The sequence below is a fragment of the Etheostoma cragini genome, chromosome 19, assembly GCF_013103735.1.
Source record: "Etheostoma cragini isolate CJK2018 chromosome 19, CSU_Ecrag_1.0, whole genome shotgun sequence".
Taxonomy (NCBI): domain Eukaryota; kingdom Metazoa; phylum Chordata; class Actinopteri; order Perciformes; family Percidae; genus Etheostoma; species Etheostoma cragini.
Genome location: NC_048425.1, coordinates 15,200,044 through 15,217,087, shown reverse-complemented (window position 1 = coordinate 15,217,087; position 17,044 = coordinate 15,200,044). Strand labels below are relative to the sequence as shown.

General features: G+C 39.7%; 3 protein-coding genes across 5 annotated transcripts; 1 reads left to right on the top strand and 2 right to left on the bottom strand.

Moving 5' to 3' along the window:
* Positions 1 to 986: 986 nt before the first annotated feature.
* Positions 987 to 9,223, top strand: LOC117934689 (N-acyl-aromatic-L-amino acid amidohydrolase (carboxylate-forming) B-like). 3 transcript variants are annotated; one of them, XR_004654544.1, is made up of 8 exons: positions 996 to 1,406; positions 1,732 to 1,982; positions 2,114 to 2,309; positions 2,433 to 2,526; positions 2,635 to 2,742; positions 2,849 to 2,961; positions 4,705 to 5,692; positions 9,156 to 9,223. XR_004654544.1 is itself a non-coding variant. In XM_034856558.1 (7 exons), exons 2-7 carry the CDS (start codon positions 1,732 to 1,734, stop codon positions 4,948 to 4,950), a joined length of 1,008 nt encoding a protein of 335 aa, XP_034712449.1. In that variant the 5' UTR covers positions 987 to 1,071; the 3' UTR covers positions 4,951 to 5,026. The 3 variants fall into 3 exon arrangements, 2 of the variants coding, with proteins under 2 accessions (XP_034712449.1, XP_034712450.1); XM_034856558.1 differs by lacking the exon at positions 9,156 to 9,223 and having other exon boundaries at positions 987 to 1,071; positions 4,705 to 5,026; XM_034856559.1 differs by lacking the exon at positions 9,156 to 9,223 and having other exon boundaries at positions 4,705 to 6,163.
* LOC117934691 (claudin domain-containing protein 1-like) lies at positions 6,825 to 11,484 on the bottom strand. Its single transcript, XM_034856560.1, has 4 exons — positions 10,684 to 11,484; positions 8,482 to 8,589; positions 8,136 to 8,273; positions 6,825 to 7,485 (listed from the first exon to the last, which is right to left on the bottom strand). The coding sequence occupies exons 1-4, from the start codon at positions 10,973 to 10,975 to the stop codon at positions 7,265 to 7,267; spliced, it is 759 nt and encodes a 252-aa protein (XP_034712451.1). The 5' UTR covers positions 10,976 to 11,484; the 3' UTR covers positions 6,825 to 7,264.
* Positions 11,485 to 15,302: 3,818 nt separating this feature from the next.
* Positions 15,303 to 16,725, bottom strand: LOC117935247 (GATA zinc finger domain-containing protein 15-like). Its single transcript, XM_034857381.1, has 3 exons — positions 16,709 to 16,725; positions 15,602 to 16,593; positions 15,303 to 15,335 (listed from the first exon to the last, which is right to left on the bottom strand). The coding sequence occupies exons 1-2, from the start codon at positions 16,723 to 16,725 to the stop codon at positions 15,630 to 15,632; spliced, it is 981 nt and encodes a 326-aa protein (XP_034713272.1). The 3' UTR covers positions 15,303 to 15,335; positions 15,602 to 15,629.
* Between the last annotated feature and the right edge of the window lie 319 nt (positions 16,726 to 17,044).

Below are 17,044 nucleotides of genomic sequence, written 5' to 3'. Positions count from 1 at the left end.
CCAAATATTGCTTTTCAGAGTTAAGAAAACAAAAGACAGAAACCGTTAAAGTTAAAGTGAAGTAAATGTGTGGAGTGATAAATCCAGGGCCTGGCCACTTTATCGACGGTACTAGCTTATTACAGTTAAATCAGTATTGGCGTTAACGTTGAGTAATAAACAACAAGGAGTTCCATTACGGACATAGATACAGTATGTTTGAGGCCTTAACGCCGTTACCGTGTCTCTGTTACACATTTTATCAAATAGAGAGCACTGAATGATTTATTACTCCTAGCTTTATGGCTCTGTGGATGATAATATCTGTCTACCACTGAGGCCCAGGGGCCCTACTGTCTCGACTAGTGGATGGGTTGTCACCTAATTGGGTGCAGACTTTGGTTTATGACCAAATACTTGGAAAAGTAAGGACATTCCCATCAGCCTCAGCTGTACTTTGTCTTTAGCGCATGAACGCTTAAGACATTAAGCGTTATACCTGCTAAACACATGTACTGTATGTTAGCAGTTTGATGTTTTTAGCATTTTGCTCAAAGTACAGCCTCACAGAGCTTGGTCAGGATTAAAAAAACTAATTGAAGACATCTTTATCAAAATGGTTGATTATTTTATGAGTTAAAGTAAAAAAGAAAGACTTATAACTCATATAAATGGATTGATGATATTATATGGTATACACCTGCTATTTAACTTTTTCTTCAGCAGTCAACCTCCTTGTAATAACAGTTTAATATTAAATCTGTGTTCTTTTTAAATCACCAGCTGGTTCTCTATTTTCCATACGAGAAGAGCTGTTTCTTTCACTGTACACACCACAGGTGCCTCTACTGCTGTGTCATGCCAGCAGATTTATTTTCAGCCAATTTTCTGAAAGGCAGACTGGAACCTACCATCCTATACATGGGGCAGAGAGGAATGGGGAGTTTGGGAGGGGCTTACAGTTTGGCGGACCTGACAGCTGGTTGGGACCAAAGGAAGCAACCAATGCACCACATCACACTCAGGACACACCCTGCCTACGCTACAGTGTAGTACAGTGCAGTGCAGTGGACAAGAAGTGATAGAGAGACGGTGAGAGTTTGCATCAGGCAGCTACAGCCTGTACAGAGAGAGGGATGGGAATGCTGAATCAGTGAAACTGCATGAAAGCCTGGGAGAGGGTGGAAGAGGGTAAACGGCGGGGAGAGGGGAGAGAAAGGGTAGGGACAGGGTAAGATGTACCGTACGATGCCTTGTCATTCATTTAATCTTTTATTTGTGAATGTGGAGCTGACCGTTCACCCTGTTTTACTTCGAGTTAAGAGACTTTAAACAGTGTTCTCATTGCTGCCTTAGAGTACATTACATTTCTAGGGTTTAAAGCCGGAACTGCCCCTTTACAGTTTCCAGCAAACCAGAACAGCGAGGTAAGGTTTCACAAATCAATATCTCTGCTTTGTGTTGCAGTTGTTGTCTACATTGTGCCCAGTGACATCCACACTGGAGTAACTGATACCTCCTACTGAGTGAAACTAAAGGGAAACTCAAATCTACATGCGCATTGATGCATACGGAATAAAAAGAGACACAAATAGTGTATGATCAGAGAAAATGCAAAGCTATCTGTGCATGTGCTGCTCAAAACTGGATGCAAAATACACAGTGATATAGGCTGAAAAACAAAAAGTTTTGTTGTGTACATCCTCAAATTCTTGCACTTTCTTCACTGTATTGCTGCCTACTCTCGCTCAGATGGAGGTAGACGAGGTGGTGTGTTTGCCAAGGTTGCCCCGGGTCGCTGTGTGCGGCGGTACACATGGCAACGAGCTGTCTGGGGTGTACTTAGTGAGAGAGATGCTGAAGGAAGAGAAGAAAGTGATGGAGAAAGAGGAGGGAGAACCCCTGTCAGTGCTTATGGTGCTGTCAAACCCACGGGCCATGCAGCAGTGCCGCAGATACACCGACACGGACCTCAACCGCTGCTTCACCCACGCCAAGCTCAAGTAAGTCGGTGAGAGATGGTGATGCTCTTGGTAGCAAGAGCATCACCTCATCACCGTCACCGTCACCTCATCACTCATCATCACGCTCTTGTGATGATGAGTTGTGTTCACATTGCTTCTCTGTCTCCCAGTGGTCCCATACCAGATGATGCCCCCTACGAGATAATCAGATCCAGAGAACTGAACGCCATGCTGGGTCCAAAAGGAAATCCTGAGGCGGTTGATCTTGTTTGTGACCTCCACAACACCACTGCCAACATGGGCCTGTGCTTCATTGCGTACTCTGACTGTGACTGGATCTGCCTGCACATATTTAGACATCTGCAGGCAAGCACAAACAGTTCCCATTCACTCATTCATTTTTCCAAGTTTGGGAACACTTAAATGGAACTAAGAACTTAGTTTGGTAATGCCAGAAATCTAAATTTGAGAGTGACATGTCATTTTCAGAAGCAGATGCCAGATGTACCAATGAGGTACATCCATTTTGACATCTCTAATAAAGAATCATATTCCCTCGATTCAGTGGGAAAACATGGCTTTGGTAAGTTTTTTTTTTTTTTTTTTTTTTTAACTATGACACTAGTTTATCAAAAGTGTTTGAAGGCTAGCTAATCTATCATATTTATCATCTAAAATCCATTTCCTGCAGCCATGGAGATCGGCCCACAGCCCCACGGTGTGGTGAGGTCAAACATCTATACAACAATGGAAGTTGGCGTGCAGCACATGCTCGATTGGGTCCGTATCTTCAACTCAGGTGCAACTAAAATCAGAATACCAATGGAGTTTATTTGTCTCCGAAATGCCACAAACCTTTGCATCTTTTAAGTCCTTCTTGTTTTAAACCTTTCTTTCATTTACAGGTACTGTTTTTGAAGGAGGATGTGTAAATGTGTTCACTTTGATTAAACACATTGACTACCCAAGAGACAGTGAGACTCAAAACATCACAGCAGCCATTCATCCTCAAGTCCAGGTATATTCTCAAAACTATGTGTGGCATCGAGCTTTTATGACAGAAGTTGCCCTCAAGATTTAAATGTTACTAATCTGGATTGAGCTGAATAAACCAGGGAGCAATAAACTAACAAGCCAAAAATATAAAAAAATAAATTACTTTACATACAGGGCAGCTAAAGACATGAACAAAAAAGAAACAAAAAATAATAGTAGAAAAATAGAAAAATAATAGTGTCTGTGTGAGTGTGTTTGTGTGTGTGTGGGAATTTTCATTAAATATGAAGACACATACAGCTTTAGTGTTCACAATACAGGGTGGGGCGTCTTCCTTTGGCATGGCTTCTTATAAGAGAGCAATCCTCAAACGGCGTGACGTCCATATCATGGTTTTCACACTAGTACAACTATTATTACCAGCTTGTAATTTGCATTTTGTTTTTCTGGGTCACTTCTCAAATTGTTTAATAAATGCATTGGTAGGGTCAAAGAAAGAATTCTGTACTTTGGTATTAATTACAGAAAAAAAGTAAATCTGCTTCAAATCCAATTAGATACCTCAAATGAATTACTGGTGTAACCTAGACATGTGAAAAAACAGACAAACATACAATTCAACATATTGAGAGTTTCTAACATCTCTAAAAGTACATTATGATTCACGGTGGGAGCTTTGGTCACAAATTATATAGTGCTAGGAATCATGTAGTAACTACTAACTACATAAAAAAGTAACTACATCGAACAAAGTGTTACCCGTTTTTCTTTCTAAATGATGTATTTCAACGTATTATTGAAAAGACAGGGTACTGATTACTATGTTACAAATGACTAGCAATCAGTATTTTTTGTTTTGTTACAAATGTTATAAATTTCAAGAGCTGACATTTTGATTATGAATGGAATAAGAAAACAATGGAACTGGACAGGTTGATCAAGCTGAAGCTGATACAATCAACAGATTTCAGATTGAGTTTGAAGGTAGTGCCTGATAATCATGCTTTGTCACCGTCTGTGACTGGCATTGCAGCCTTTCTATAAATATTAGCTTTGGAAACTTGACAATGTAGTTTGTGTTGCTATGTTTCAGAGTGTTGTGTAAGTGTTGTTTGGCAGTCATCCTGTGTGTCAGTGACGTTTGAAGTGTCACGTCAGTTCAATGAGTATTTTAATCTGGACATACAATCCTGAAGGAACTTCCGGCTAATAATAACTATTGATTAAAATGGCTTGTTACTTGTTATATCAAACAGAAAACACTGATCAAATTTATAAATATTTATTTTCCAGTTTCATAAATGTGCAATTCTAAATCGCTGGGGAACTTGTGGTGGTGAACTGGAAAGTTACCAGTATTGCCAACTTTTAGAGGCTAAATTAATTTTCACACACATACACACACACACACACACACCTTCAGCACTAATGCAAACACAGACTAGCTGTTTTCCCCTGCTTTAAGTCTTTGTGCTCAGCTTATCTCCTGCTAGCTCTAGGTTCACATTTAGCATTCAGATGTGAGAGTGGCTTCCCATATACTGTATGCCTGACTGCTCATCTAACTTGAGCAAATTTCCTTAAAACTGTTCTTTTAAACATTTTGCAGTTTTAATGAACTCTGTAGTATACAGCTGGTTTAGACCTGTTTGTTACCTTGCTGCTTTAAACCCACACACATACAAGTGGAGATTGCCTTGCAAATGTTTAATCTTGAAGGTGTTGCTCATAAACTATCAACCTCATTGGCTGTCTTTCCCCACAGGACCGAGACTTCTGCCTGCTACACGCTGAAGACCCACTGTTCCAGACTTTCTCAGGTGAAACTCTGAGATATAAAGGCAATGAACCTCTTTATCCTTTCTTCATCAATGAATGTGCATATTATGAAAAGGGCATTGCTCTCTCCCTGGCAAGGAAAAGGCGTGTTATGATTCCTGCAATCCGGGTGCAGACGGAGCAACAGCAACAACCTAACGAGAAGGAATTTGCATCAGAAGAAGAGGAGTGAGGATGGACTTGACGCACACAACATGATGAGACTGATGTGACTCTGAAATAAATTTTACAAAGAGCTTTTATTGAAACAACAGCATTTGCTTGGCACAGTTGCTTACACTCACACACAATATTTAGGTGTATATTTATAAACTGTTTCAGCTTACAACTGGAGAGTGACTGTCACTGTAGATTCACAAAAGCAGTCATACATGGACATCTGCTGTTATATTTAAGCTCCAGTGTATTCAGGGATAGAATGACTTCTTGACGTAAAAGTCTGAATATGCAAAATACAATCTAATTTATCATATCACTCATCAGACCACATACAGTGCATCATTTCACAGGCATTCTTTAGTTTTATGAAACTGTGAGACTGGTGATAATGTATACATATATGCAAATATATGGCATAGTAGGGTAAGACTTTGTTTTCTAAATTTATTTTGTTTTGGGACACATCTATAAAAAATAGAAATTCACTATGGACCACTACAGCAATATTCAGGATATGTTCAAAATAATTTAAGTGCAAAGGATCACTGTAGCTTACCAAAATATGGCCTTTAATTTACATTCATAATGCCTAACAGGGAAACGCTGTTTCCATTCATTCCTGTTGAATTGAAATGGTTGTAACAAGGGAATAAAAAATAAATGAACAAATATTAATCAAATAAATAATAACAAACACAACTACATTTACAAAATGATGCCAACATGCTGTATATGAGCATTTAAGGGCAACTAAAGTAAACAAGAAAGGGCTAAAAACCACAACAATGTGTAATTAACATAACTTTTTGATATTTTCTACAAAAGCCTAAAAAATCAGTCAAAACGTTAGTAATGCTTGAAAATAGCAAAGAAAGCAATGAATTGGGTAAATAAATTTAAAACAAACACAATCTGACCCTAATAATGGCCAGGAATAAATACATGTCACTTAAGTTAAAAAAGGGATGTCAGACTTTTTTTGCAAGAACAGAAATATTCATCGTCACTCTCATTTTTTGATGCCCACTGTCCAAGTCTGTGTTTTGAAGCCTCTAAAGTCAAAGACTGATTGCACAACAGCATACCTGTCTAAATAAACATAAAATGAATTCTTACGGGACTTTTGGCTAGCTTCACTGCCAGTACACCTACGTCAGCTGTGTTCCTTCAAATGTAATTAGGTGTCGTTAAACAAAACGGTGATTCTGGGTGTGATCAGTGGTGCATAAAATAGGTCAGTAAAACAAAAGGTATGTACCAATGCCATTCCACAAACTTAATAAAATATATTTTATGTGAATACTCTATATGTAATAACCTGTAAACCTCAAATGAAATGCGACTTTCAAACACACCTGCCAGTTAATGAGTTGTTTTAAAATATTTCATACTTTTTGTTTGAGAAAAATTCCCAAGTGTCCACAACTGAAATAGATTTTATCCAGTTGTGTGTATCTTCTTTGTTTGCTTTGTACATTACATTGTAGGATATAGCCAACAACAATCTTAGGAATCCAGCAAATTTAGCATGCTTACTAAAAACTGCTTTCTTTAATGACAATTACTATTACAATTTGGGTAATTTGTATTAGATTGATGAAACTTCCAAACACAAATGCCTTTAAATAGACAACATTGTGTTTCTAAAAGGATCTTATTATGCTTCTGCTATTATAATTCTGTGTTAGGAACAATGGGAACACAGCAACATTCCAATAATCAGATCGGACAGGGCAAGAAACAAGCTGCAGATAAGAGAACGAGAAATGTCAGTGAATATTCCTCATTGTTTAGGAAACAGTTCATGCACATCTACAATAAAGTATAATAAAATATAGGTCAAGTTTAACCCGTTTCTGTAATAATTGAATTGGTAGCCTTAATTTTTTCTTTCAAATAAATTTGGCTAATCTAAGGATTTGTTTAAATCTTGTCTAATCATGCTGACTGCTAGTGTTCTTCCTTCCAATTTATTTTTTAATGATGTTTCTGCATTCCTAAATGCCAGCAATGACTTTGTTTCTTTTCACTTTTTCAATGTGAGCCCATTTCTTATTCAGAACGTGGAATAGGTTCTACTATACACATCTTTCTGGTTGACCTTTTGAAAACCAATTCCCGTAACCAGAAGATAGATAAAAATATAATCCTTTATCGCGGCGGACAGGGTTGTCATTACTATATACTACATGCACTTTAATACATCAGAGGGCAAAATGCACAGATTAACCCACATTAAATTCCTCTGAGAACATTATAAAATGCATCTAGGTGACAGAGTGGGATATAAATTTAAACAGGGCCAATATCCAGAGCTGAATCTCAGTCTATGCCACCCTGTAGGCGGTCATACGGTAGTAGTTCTGACTGTGGCTGCGTGCTGCCCACACCAGAAGGGCAGCGGCCATCATGTGGAGCGGGGAGGAAATGAGGGCCAAGTAGAGGGACCAGCCCAGAGAGCCATCCACCTTATCAGGCAGCATCGACACCCTGTGGAGCAGGTCCATTCCCGCCAGGTAGCAGCACACTGTGGCTAAGGTGCAGAGGCCTGCAGGGCACAAGGAACAAAGTGATTATAAGACCTGCACCATGTCTAGTATGATTACAGTTAAGCTGTAAACATGTGATTGCCTGCTGGCTTGACAGGCACTGTGGAACAACAATGCTACGTGCAAACACGTTGATTGTCAAGTTGTGGTAGAATTTGACATTATGTAACACACATTTGTACTTATACTGTTGTTCATGACCTAAATAGCTAAAGAAATAGTTACATACCCATCAACCTCACATCTACTTTCTGCTTATGCTTATTTGTAAATGTTAGTAATATAATGTTAAGACCATATTGAACATTATACCAGCTTAACATCAACCTGTAAGAATTGTTATTTTTGACCACGATAGCATGCTGACATTAGCTTATAGCTCAAAGCACAGCGTCAGGTTAAAGCTAGCATGATTGTAAGAATTTTCCGTGTTTACCCCTTTAGCAGGTGTGTTCCACTTAATGGATTTTGGTTGTCTGTATGTTAATGCCTGAATAGACTATTTAGTTTAGTTTTGGGATAGGTTACATTCTGAACATTACTTTTAGAGACTTGGATTCAAACTGGAACCCTTGTGACTACCTCAAGCTTATTTAGCCACATCTGCCAGTTACTAGCAAGTGGGATGGTGCTGCTGAACAGGTCTTACCAGCCAGCAGGTGAAGTACTCCTATGCCAAGGGTGGGTGTGAGACTTTGGCAGAGGCAGGCACAAAACCCAGTCAGGGCTGCCAACACCACCAGAGCCAAGGACACCAGTGGCAGCAGAAACTGGCACCTCCACAAGTCTAAACAAACATGCACACAGACACAGAAACTAAGTCTTCATTTACTCACATTCTTATGCATTACAGAAGAAGCAGCCCTGATTGGGGGCAATGTATTATTCAACACCACATATTGGTCATAATTAACGAACTACACAGAGAAAAGGCGAGTTCTTACAGGTTCATTAGATCACTTAGAAAGGGGGAAATGTGTTGTGACTGAACTTACATGTGCGCAGCATGTCTTCTCCACTGTTGTGGTTGCCTGGTTCTTTGTACTTTGGAGTGAACTGCTGAAGTAGAGTGAAGCTTCGACACTCTAGCATAACCTTGACATCTGAAAAAGATTACAAACGTTATTTAATTTTTATTTCACTGCAATAGCAACATGCATAGAGGAAACTTATTCTTATCTGTTCTGACTGCTTACATGCTACTTCAATGCAACAAAAACACTTTTTTCAATCAGCTAATTGCCATTATATTACATCCAGGTGAATTACTAATTAAAATGGTACAACTTAATGAGAGTTAGGGTTATATTAAGATACTGATTGTTATGTCATTTATGTTATTAGTTGATCAAATGATTAGTAGATTGCAATTTCATTGGCAACAATTGTGATAAAAGATTATTGCTTTAAGACATGTATTAATATTTTTCGGCTTTTTGGCCTTTATTTGTAGACAGGAAAGGGGGAAGAGAGCGGTGGTTTAACATGCAGCAAAGGGTCATGGGTCACATAGGTCTGACAGGAGTGGGTGGCTTCACATACACTGAAATATGTTACCTTAGACAACCACCAATAGCTTATGAAGTGCAAAGGATCACTGCAGCTTACCAATATGTGGCCTTTAATTTACATTCATAATGCCTAACAGGGAAATGCTGGGTAACTAAAGTAAACAAGAAATGGTTAAAAACACCAACAATGTTTAAAGCATAACTTTTTTATATTTTCTACAAATGCTTAAAAGATCAGTCAAAACATTAGTATTGCCAAATATAGCAAAGAAAGCAATGAATTGGGTAAAGAAAGGTAAAACAAACACAATCTGACCCTAATAAGGGCCAGGAATGAATACATGTCACTTAAGTTAAAAAAGGGATGTCAATCTTTTTTTGCAAGAACAAAAATATTCATCGTCACTCTCAATCATTGATGCCTACTGTCCAAGTCTGTGTTTTAAAGCTAAAGTAAAAGAGTGAGCGCACAACAGCATACCTGTCTAAGTAAATACAAAATGAATTCTTACGGGACTTTTGGCTTGCTTCACTGCCAGTACACCTACGCCTGCTTGGTTCTGCTTGGTATAAATGTTATTAGGTGTCATCAAACGAAACTGTGATTCTGGGTGTGATCAGTGGTGCATAAAATAGGTCAGTAAAACAAAAGGTATGTACCAATGCCATTCTGCAAACTTAATAAAGTATATTTATATGAATACTGTATATGTAATAACCTAAATAAATAAACAATAAAGTATATCATAGTATATTTTATGTAATACTAGGAATGGGGCAAGAGAGAGGTGGTCGCATTCAAACATGGGCCACTGCATTAAGGACTGAGCCTCAGTAAATGGGGCGCACGCTTAACCAGGTGAGCTTTGATTCAAAGGTACCTGCTTCTCAAATGTGAAGATTTGCTAGTTTCCCAGTTTGCTATGATGTATGTTTACTTGGGCTTCAGGGAATAATGATGGCCATTTCTCACAATTTTCTAACATTGTAGCCTATACATTTAACAATAAATTAGTTATTAATTATTGTCAGACCTAATAATAATGCAAGTAATTGTTGTCTGTCGCCTTACAGTAATCCTATAATTAAATAATACTATCTTGCCCTAGGCATTAGAAAACAGTAAAAGCCAATTGATTAAGCACTGCACGATGAGAATGTTACAATCTAACACAATAAAGTATTCAGTGTACTTCAGTGGTGCAAAATAAAGAAAAATAAATGCAATTAACCAGAGATGGAGTAAGCCTGGGGTTTCTGGAGCCCGTTTGGATTGCCTGGTTGGCAACCCAGCCCTGATCATTAGGACCGATCCATCTGACAGGATTTTTGTGGCTTCACATACGCTGAAATATTTTACCTTAGACAACCCCTAATAGCCTATATTCAGCCTTCAGAACATCTCCTGAGTTTTTCAACAGATGTTTATCAGAAAATCAGCTTAGTTCTGTGATAATACACGAGAGACACAAAGTGATGCTATAAACAACTAAAGGGTGACACAGGTCTGATGTGTTGGGGGCTGAGCCACATCTGGTGGCATCTACCTGCGACCAGGTGGGGTTACATTTACGGAGCAGTGGGGAACGTCTGAGACAGCCTGACGTCTGAGACAGAAGCTCATGACTAATCTGTGTGTAAAAGTGACATACAGTGTCATTGGGCAGGTTAGGTCAGTTAACATACCTGGCTCTTTGTACCATTGTGCGTTGGCAGGAACGAGCACACACCTCCACCAGAGGCCCACAGTCCCGTTGAGGCGGAACAGGGTGTCGCTGTAGGTTTTCTCATCAAACTCCCCGTCCATGAACTCCTCATACATGGAGCGCACCTCAGACACGTTGGCCTCTCCGCGCACGGTGGGGCTGCTGTACTGGTACCAGTGCTGCGTCCCGATGGCCACCGAAAGATACACGGTGGCCAGTATGCTCAGCACACAGGCGATGACCAGAGCTGTAGCGTAGCGGTTGTCAACCATTGTTCACGGAGCTGGAGACACGTCTAAACAGGGATTAAGTTGATGCCAGTGATCGAGTTGTCGCGCATCTATCTGGTCAATATGCAATGCTTCCTGTCAAACACCCGTATCCAAGTCACTTTGGCATTGCTATGCCTGCAAAATATTGGCCTTACGTGCAAAAGCTAACGACAGCCTTTTTATTCTATTGACTGATACTCATCTCCAGTGTTGTCCTAACAGTCAGCGTCGCCAGCCCTGCAGGGCGGCTCGGATGCGCCATCTGTTCCCTTGTCCCATTTCCACAGATGGTGGATGGCCTGACGCTACGACAGATATCACACAGCTAGTTCGCACTAATAACCTTTAGTCCTTACCAAAGAAAGTAGCTACAGTATCAGGCATATCCTATAAAATAGCCCAGTAGGCTATGTTATGTCCTGTACCAGCCTGAAAACGCAAATTGCATGGTTGTATTTGGACGACGGGGGTGATACCGGGTAGCCTACACCCGGGATGATATAAATTGTAATCCATTCGTGTTCCTCTTCCGGTTCCGCTGATCACCAGATTTAAAAATAACCCTTTTCCCACCAAGCTAGTGTCTTTTATTCCATCGACGTTACTGAGAGGGCAGAAAACACAAGATCCTTCTGGGATGAAGATGAGCAGCAACACAGCATTGGCAAAATAAAATCTTGACAAATGTTCAAAGAAATGATTTGTAAGATTAAGTGGTAACACTTTACAATAAGGTACACAAAAGGGTAGAAGGTAACAAATGATTACTGACTCTTTTTCAGACGGATAGATGCTCTTTTTCAGACGGGTAAGGAATAAAAAAGGGTAACTGCTCTTTTGAAAAAGAGTAACTGCCCTTCTGTGAAAGGGTAAATGCCCTTTTAAAAAACGTTAACTAATCATATGTTACCTTCTGAAAAAGGGTAACTGCCCTTCTGAAAAAGAATAACTAATCACTCGTTACTCTTTCAAACACAGTAACTACCCTTTGTTGTGTACCTTATTGTGAAGTGTTACCATGCTTTATAAAATGTTTTATAGCTACTTATATCAATCAAAGGCTTTTAGTACACAATCTATACAGAGCGGTTTCAGAGCTGACATTTTGATTATGAATGGAATAAGAAAACAATGGAACTGGACAAGTTGATCAAGCTGCAGCTGATACAATCAGTGGATTTCAGATTGAGTTTGGAGGCAGTGCCTGATAATCATGCTTTGTCATCGTCTGTGACTGTAAACTTCACAATGTAGTTTGTGTTGCAATGTTAAGGAGTGTTGAGGAGGTGGTGTTTGGTAGTCATCCGGTGTCACTTCAGTTCATTATTGTCTTTTATCAAGACACACAATCATGAAGGAACTTCCGGCTAATACTAATTATGGATTTAAACGTCTGGTTACTTTTTGTATCAAACAGAAAACACTGATCAAATTTTTAAATTGTTTCTTTGATTAGCTGGAGAGGTTCTGCTTTGTGATTAGCTTTGCTTTATACAATTTTAAACTATTCAGGCTGCATCAATTAAAGGCTTAACGATTCATTTATTACGATTTCAAAAACAGTAACTAATCATTAACTACCTGTTTTTTTGTGTACCTTATTGTATGTTAGTGTTTCATTATTTGTTCCAGACCTTGGTTAAACAGCTGTAGTCCAACCTAGATTGAAAATTACAGACAATAAAAAGAAACATCCGACTTTTCATCTCACAAATACAGTAAATAGCTGCATCATGAACAATGAAACACCCCATAGTTTAATCAAAAACAAAGGAGCAGCGCTGTGGTCAAGATTTTAGAAGTCCAAGGTCTCCTATAGCCCATCCATCCACCCACAGAATACTTTGTTCATGAATCAAAAGAAAAGTTTCTAAAAATGTGTAATTTCCAATATTTCTTTTTAAATAGTTAAAAGTAGTACTGAAAAACTCAGATGGTTGTAAAGAACCGTACCTAGGCTATTAAAGTTCCCACAATTTCATCAGCTTGGCCATTAAGTAAAACTGTCTCTGTTGTTGTGTCTTGTGTGCGAAAGAGTAATTAGTTTGTCTTTGACACATTAATCTTTAGCTCGCTATTATTGCACCATGCTTCAAGGGCCTTTCTGTAGGCTACATACGAGGCCTCGCCAAGGGGGTCAGTTTTTTGTAAGAGGCCTACTGAGGCCATGTCGTCAGCGTACTTACTTAACGGTGCTATTATTTATAGATAACTCATTTGTCAACAGAGAGAAAAGCAAAGGAGAAAGAACGCTGCCTTGTGAGCAGCTTGCACTGATGGTATGCACTCCTGACAAAATGCTTTTTACACGTAACCTCTGAGGGCAACAGGAGAGAAAGTCTCTGATCCAGAGAATTAAACCCCTATCTATGTTAATATTGGCTAGTCTTTGCAGGGGAATGTGTAGCTTTATAGAATTAAAAGCTGCACTAAAGTCTACTATTAGGACTCTAGCATGCCCTTTAGGGGGTGCAAGCTGTTTTGAAATAACAGAGAGTACCATGTGAGCATGGGCATTTATAACTTGTCTACATAGCCAGCATCTAACTTAGCTACTCCGCTGATCAACGTTGTTGGATGGTGTTCTCAACCTGGCAACCACTATAAGCTTTGAGTCTGGGGAAGAGGGGGGGGAGAAGACTACTACAGTTACTGGAGTAACTATTTTTTCTGGTTGGAACTTATAGTTTATATAAGCAAATACTGTATATTCCAACACAAAAGTCTTGATGATGTTTCAAAACCTTCTTTACGCTGCCAGGAACAAAATTCTGGTGAGGAAAGAGTGAATCCCTAACCTGTTTATTTTGCTGGTCTAAGTAAAAAAAAGTAAAAAAAAAGAAGAAAACGTAATTAAGCCAATGCAGACCTCCCATGTGTGATTTTGCAATGCAGAATTCTTCCAGGTTGCTAAAACTCATATTTCTGAGTGTCTCACTTGGTCTGGTATGGTTAATGTTAGAAAAGATCCATAGGCCTATTGCTGTATTGAGCCAGCTTGTTGGGTTTATGACCTATATACTTGTGCTACTTCTATGTTATTCTTTAGCATGATGTCACACAGTCTTGCTTTAAGATGGTGCTGTAACACAAACTTGTGACATGATACCTTTGACTGTTGTATTTTTTTTAAATTGCAAAACATCACACAAGACAATTTATTTTCCTCTTTGTATTCTGATCATTGTAATGTTTATTTGAAATTGAACAAACTACAAGAAATCTCACAGAAGACATCTATGCATGATTAGATAAATACACGTTATAAATAAGAACATTGACAGTGCATTGTTTTGTATGTATATACATACTCATGTTTAGCATTGTGATATTATTTGACATCCCAGGGCTTAATTTGTCCTGTATTCAATGTGATGTATCTTAGCATTTATAGCTACTGTTAGTAGCTATAAATAAATGGTGTTAGTAAGGGCCTTTAAAATAGCATAAATAAAAGATGTTTACAGACAAAGTTAAAATGTGGTCCATTTTGTTGACCTTATTAGGAACACCTGTACAACTTCACATATCGGCATATGTAGCGCCTAAATACACATAAAAATAGAAAACATACACATACTCATACATGCATATACACAATGGCATACATATCTACATACATATATGTAGACTACATGTAGGTTAAATATAAATTGCATACACATTCATACCCCCCCTCCCCCTTTTGTCCTATATCTTGTATCGCACAATTCTTTAACCTCTCTAGGGGTTTTGCAAAGTTACATTTAATAGTAAATTTATCTGAAGCTGTCAAAGCCTTAAGGCAATCATTCATTTTGGATATTTACTGACAACAGATACCCGTTTCACATCAGTCATGATTGTCATGGTCTCATTTCCAAATGGAATCAGCACAGATGTTATTGCTTGCTTTACAGTAGCCATGACAACAGTACCAGGCAGGATGCGGTGACAAGACTGATTTTGTGGCTTACTCCACCCGAAGCTGTAAATGAGAAGGAAACAAAAAATTAGTTTAACAAACAGTTGTGTACATTTTTAAAACATGTTGATGAAGTGGCACTCAATATAGCTTACAGTTGCCATTCACGCTGATGGAGCTGGCTTCAATGTCGAAGCCGTTGATGTTTGAAGCTGCGTTGATCAAAGTGCTTGAAATCTGAGTGGTATTAGGAGAAAGTGTGCCTACAAAGCTAAGGTCCATGATGTTGATGACTGATCCATTCCTGCAGAAAGAGAAACCCATAATGTAGTTTGAAAAATCAGAATAAGTCCACTATTCCTAAATTATATTACCTGAACATAAATTAAATTACCTGAATGACACCACTTTCAAAGAACTGAAGGAGGGGAATGTTGATTTAAAGAAAGGTTCAAGCTGCCGAAACAAAATAAGTTGTGTTTAAAGACTTTTTACTTTGAACATTGAAGCGTGTGTACATATGAGATAAGTTGTACAGTGAGCTGGTGTGTGATTGTGTAAATGCATCTTCTTAACATTTTCTCCTTAATGTCTCTGTTTGTGATGTTTTTTCATTACATGACTGTCAAGGGATTGTTTAGTTCTTTGGTGAGTAATTGAGATCTCTGATAAAGTAATTCATAAGTGTGCAAGGATATTTCATTCTAAGGGTGAGAACCTACCTGTCCAGTTATCAATGTTTCTCGATTTTTAAAAGCTGTGGATGATGGATTCAGCAAGTCGTTTGTAAATGTGCTTTGAACAGATCTGAAGGACACCCTGGCTGTCGTAGGTGCAGCAGTTGTAGGTGCTGCTGTTGTTAGTGCTGCTGTGGTCGGTGCCACTGTTGTAGGTGCTGCCGTTGTTGGTGCAGCAGTTGCTGGTGCCACTGTTGTAGCTGCAGCTGTAGTAGGTGCTGCTGTTGTTGTTGCGGCTGTTGTTGATGCGGCTGTTGTTGATGCGGTAGTTGTAGATGCAACTGTTGTTGGTGCTGCTGTAGTAAGTGCTGCTGTTGTAAGGGCTGCTGTTGTAGGGACTGCTGTTGTTGGTAGTGCTATTATAGGTGCGGCTGTTGTTGGTGCTGCTGTTGTAAGTGCTGCTGTTGTTGCTGGGGCAGTTGTAGGGACTGATGTTGTAGGAGCTGCTGTTGTTCGTGCTGCCGTTGTTGGTCCAGCAGTTGTAGTTGCTAGTGTTGTAGCTGCAGCTGTCGTAGGTGCAGCTGTTGTAGATGCTGCTGTTGTAGGTGCTGCTGTCGTAAGAGCTGCTGTTGTTGATGCTGCAGTTGTAGATGCGGCTGTTGTTGGTGCTGCAGTAGTAGGGGCTGCTGTTGTTGGAGTGGCAGTTGTAGGTGCTGCTGTCGTAGCGGCGGCTGTTGTTGGGGCTGCCGTTGTTGGTGAAGCAGTTGTGGATGCGGTTGTTGTAGGTGCCGCTGTTGTAGATGCGGCTGTTGTTGATGCGGCTGTTGTTGATGCGGCAGTTGTAGATGCAACTGTTGTTGGTGCTGCTGTAGTACCTGCGGCTGTAGTAGGTGCTGCTGTTGTTGGGGCTGCCGTTGTTGGTGAAGCAGTTGTAGATGCGGTTGTTGCAGATGGCGCTGTTGTTGTTGCAGCTGTTGTTGATGCAGCAGTTGTAGATGCAACTGTTGTTGGTGCTGCTGTTGTTGTTGCAGCAGTTGTTGGTGCTGCTGTTGTAGGAGCTGCTGTTGTTGTCGCTGCTGATGTTAGTGCTGCCGTTGTTGGTGTAGCAGTTGTAGGTGCTGTTGTTGTAGGAGCTGCTGTTGTTGGTGCTGCCGTTGTTGGTCCAGCATTTGTAGTTGCTAGTGTTGTAGCTGCAGCTGTCGTAGGTGCAGCTGTTGTAGATGCTGCTGTTGTAGGTGCTACTGTCGTAGATGCGGCTGTTGTTGATGCGGCTGTTGTTGATGCGGCAGTTGTAGATGCAACTGTTGTTGGTGCTGCTGTAGTAAGTGCTGATGTTGTTAGGGCTGCTGTTGTAGGGGCTGCTGTTGTTGGTAGTGCTGTTGTTGGTGCGGCTGTTGTTGGTGCTGCTGTTGTAAGTGCTGCTGTTGTTGATGCGGCAGTTGTAGGGGCTGATGTCGTAGGAGCTGCTGTTGTTGGTGCTGCCGTTGT

Coding starts and splice junctions, on each gene's coding strand:
- LOC117934689 (XM_034856559.1), top strand. CDS start 1,732: ATGGAGGTAGACGAGGTGGTGTGTTTGCCAAGGTTGCCCCGGGTCGCT. Junction 2,527..2,634: donor AGTGGGAAAACATGGCTTTG/GTAAGTTTTTTT, acceptor CATTTCCTGCAG/CCATGGAGATCGGCCCACAG. Junction 2,743..2,848: donor GGTCCGTATCTTCAACTCAG/GTGCAACTAAAA, acceptor TTTCATTTACAG/GTACTGTTTTTGAAGGAGGA.
- LOC117934691 (XM_034856560.1), bottom strand. CDS start 10,975: ATGGTTGACAACCGCTACGCTACAGCTCTGGTCATCGCCTGTGTGCTG. Junction 8,274..8,481: donor AGAAGACATGCTGCGCACAT/GTAAGTTCAGTC, acceptor ATGTTTGTTTAG/ACTTGTGGAGGTGCCAGTTT. Junction 7,486..8,135: donor AGTACTTCACCTGCTGGCTG/GTAAGACCTGTT, acceptor TGTGCCCTGCAG/GCCTCTGCACCTTAGCCACA.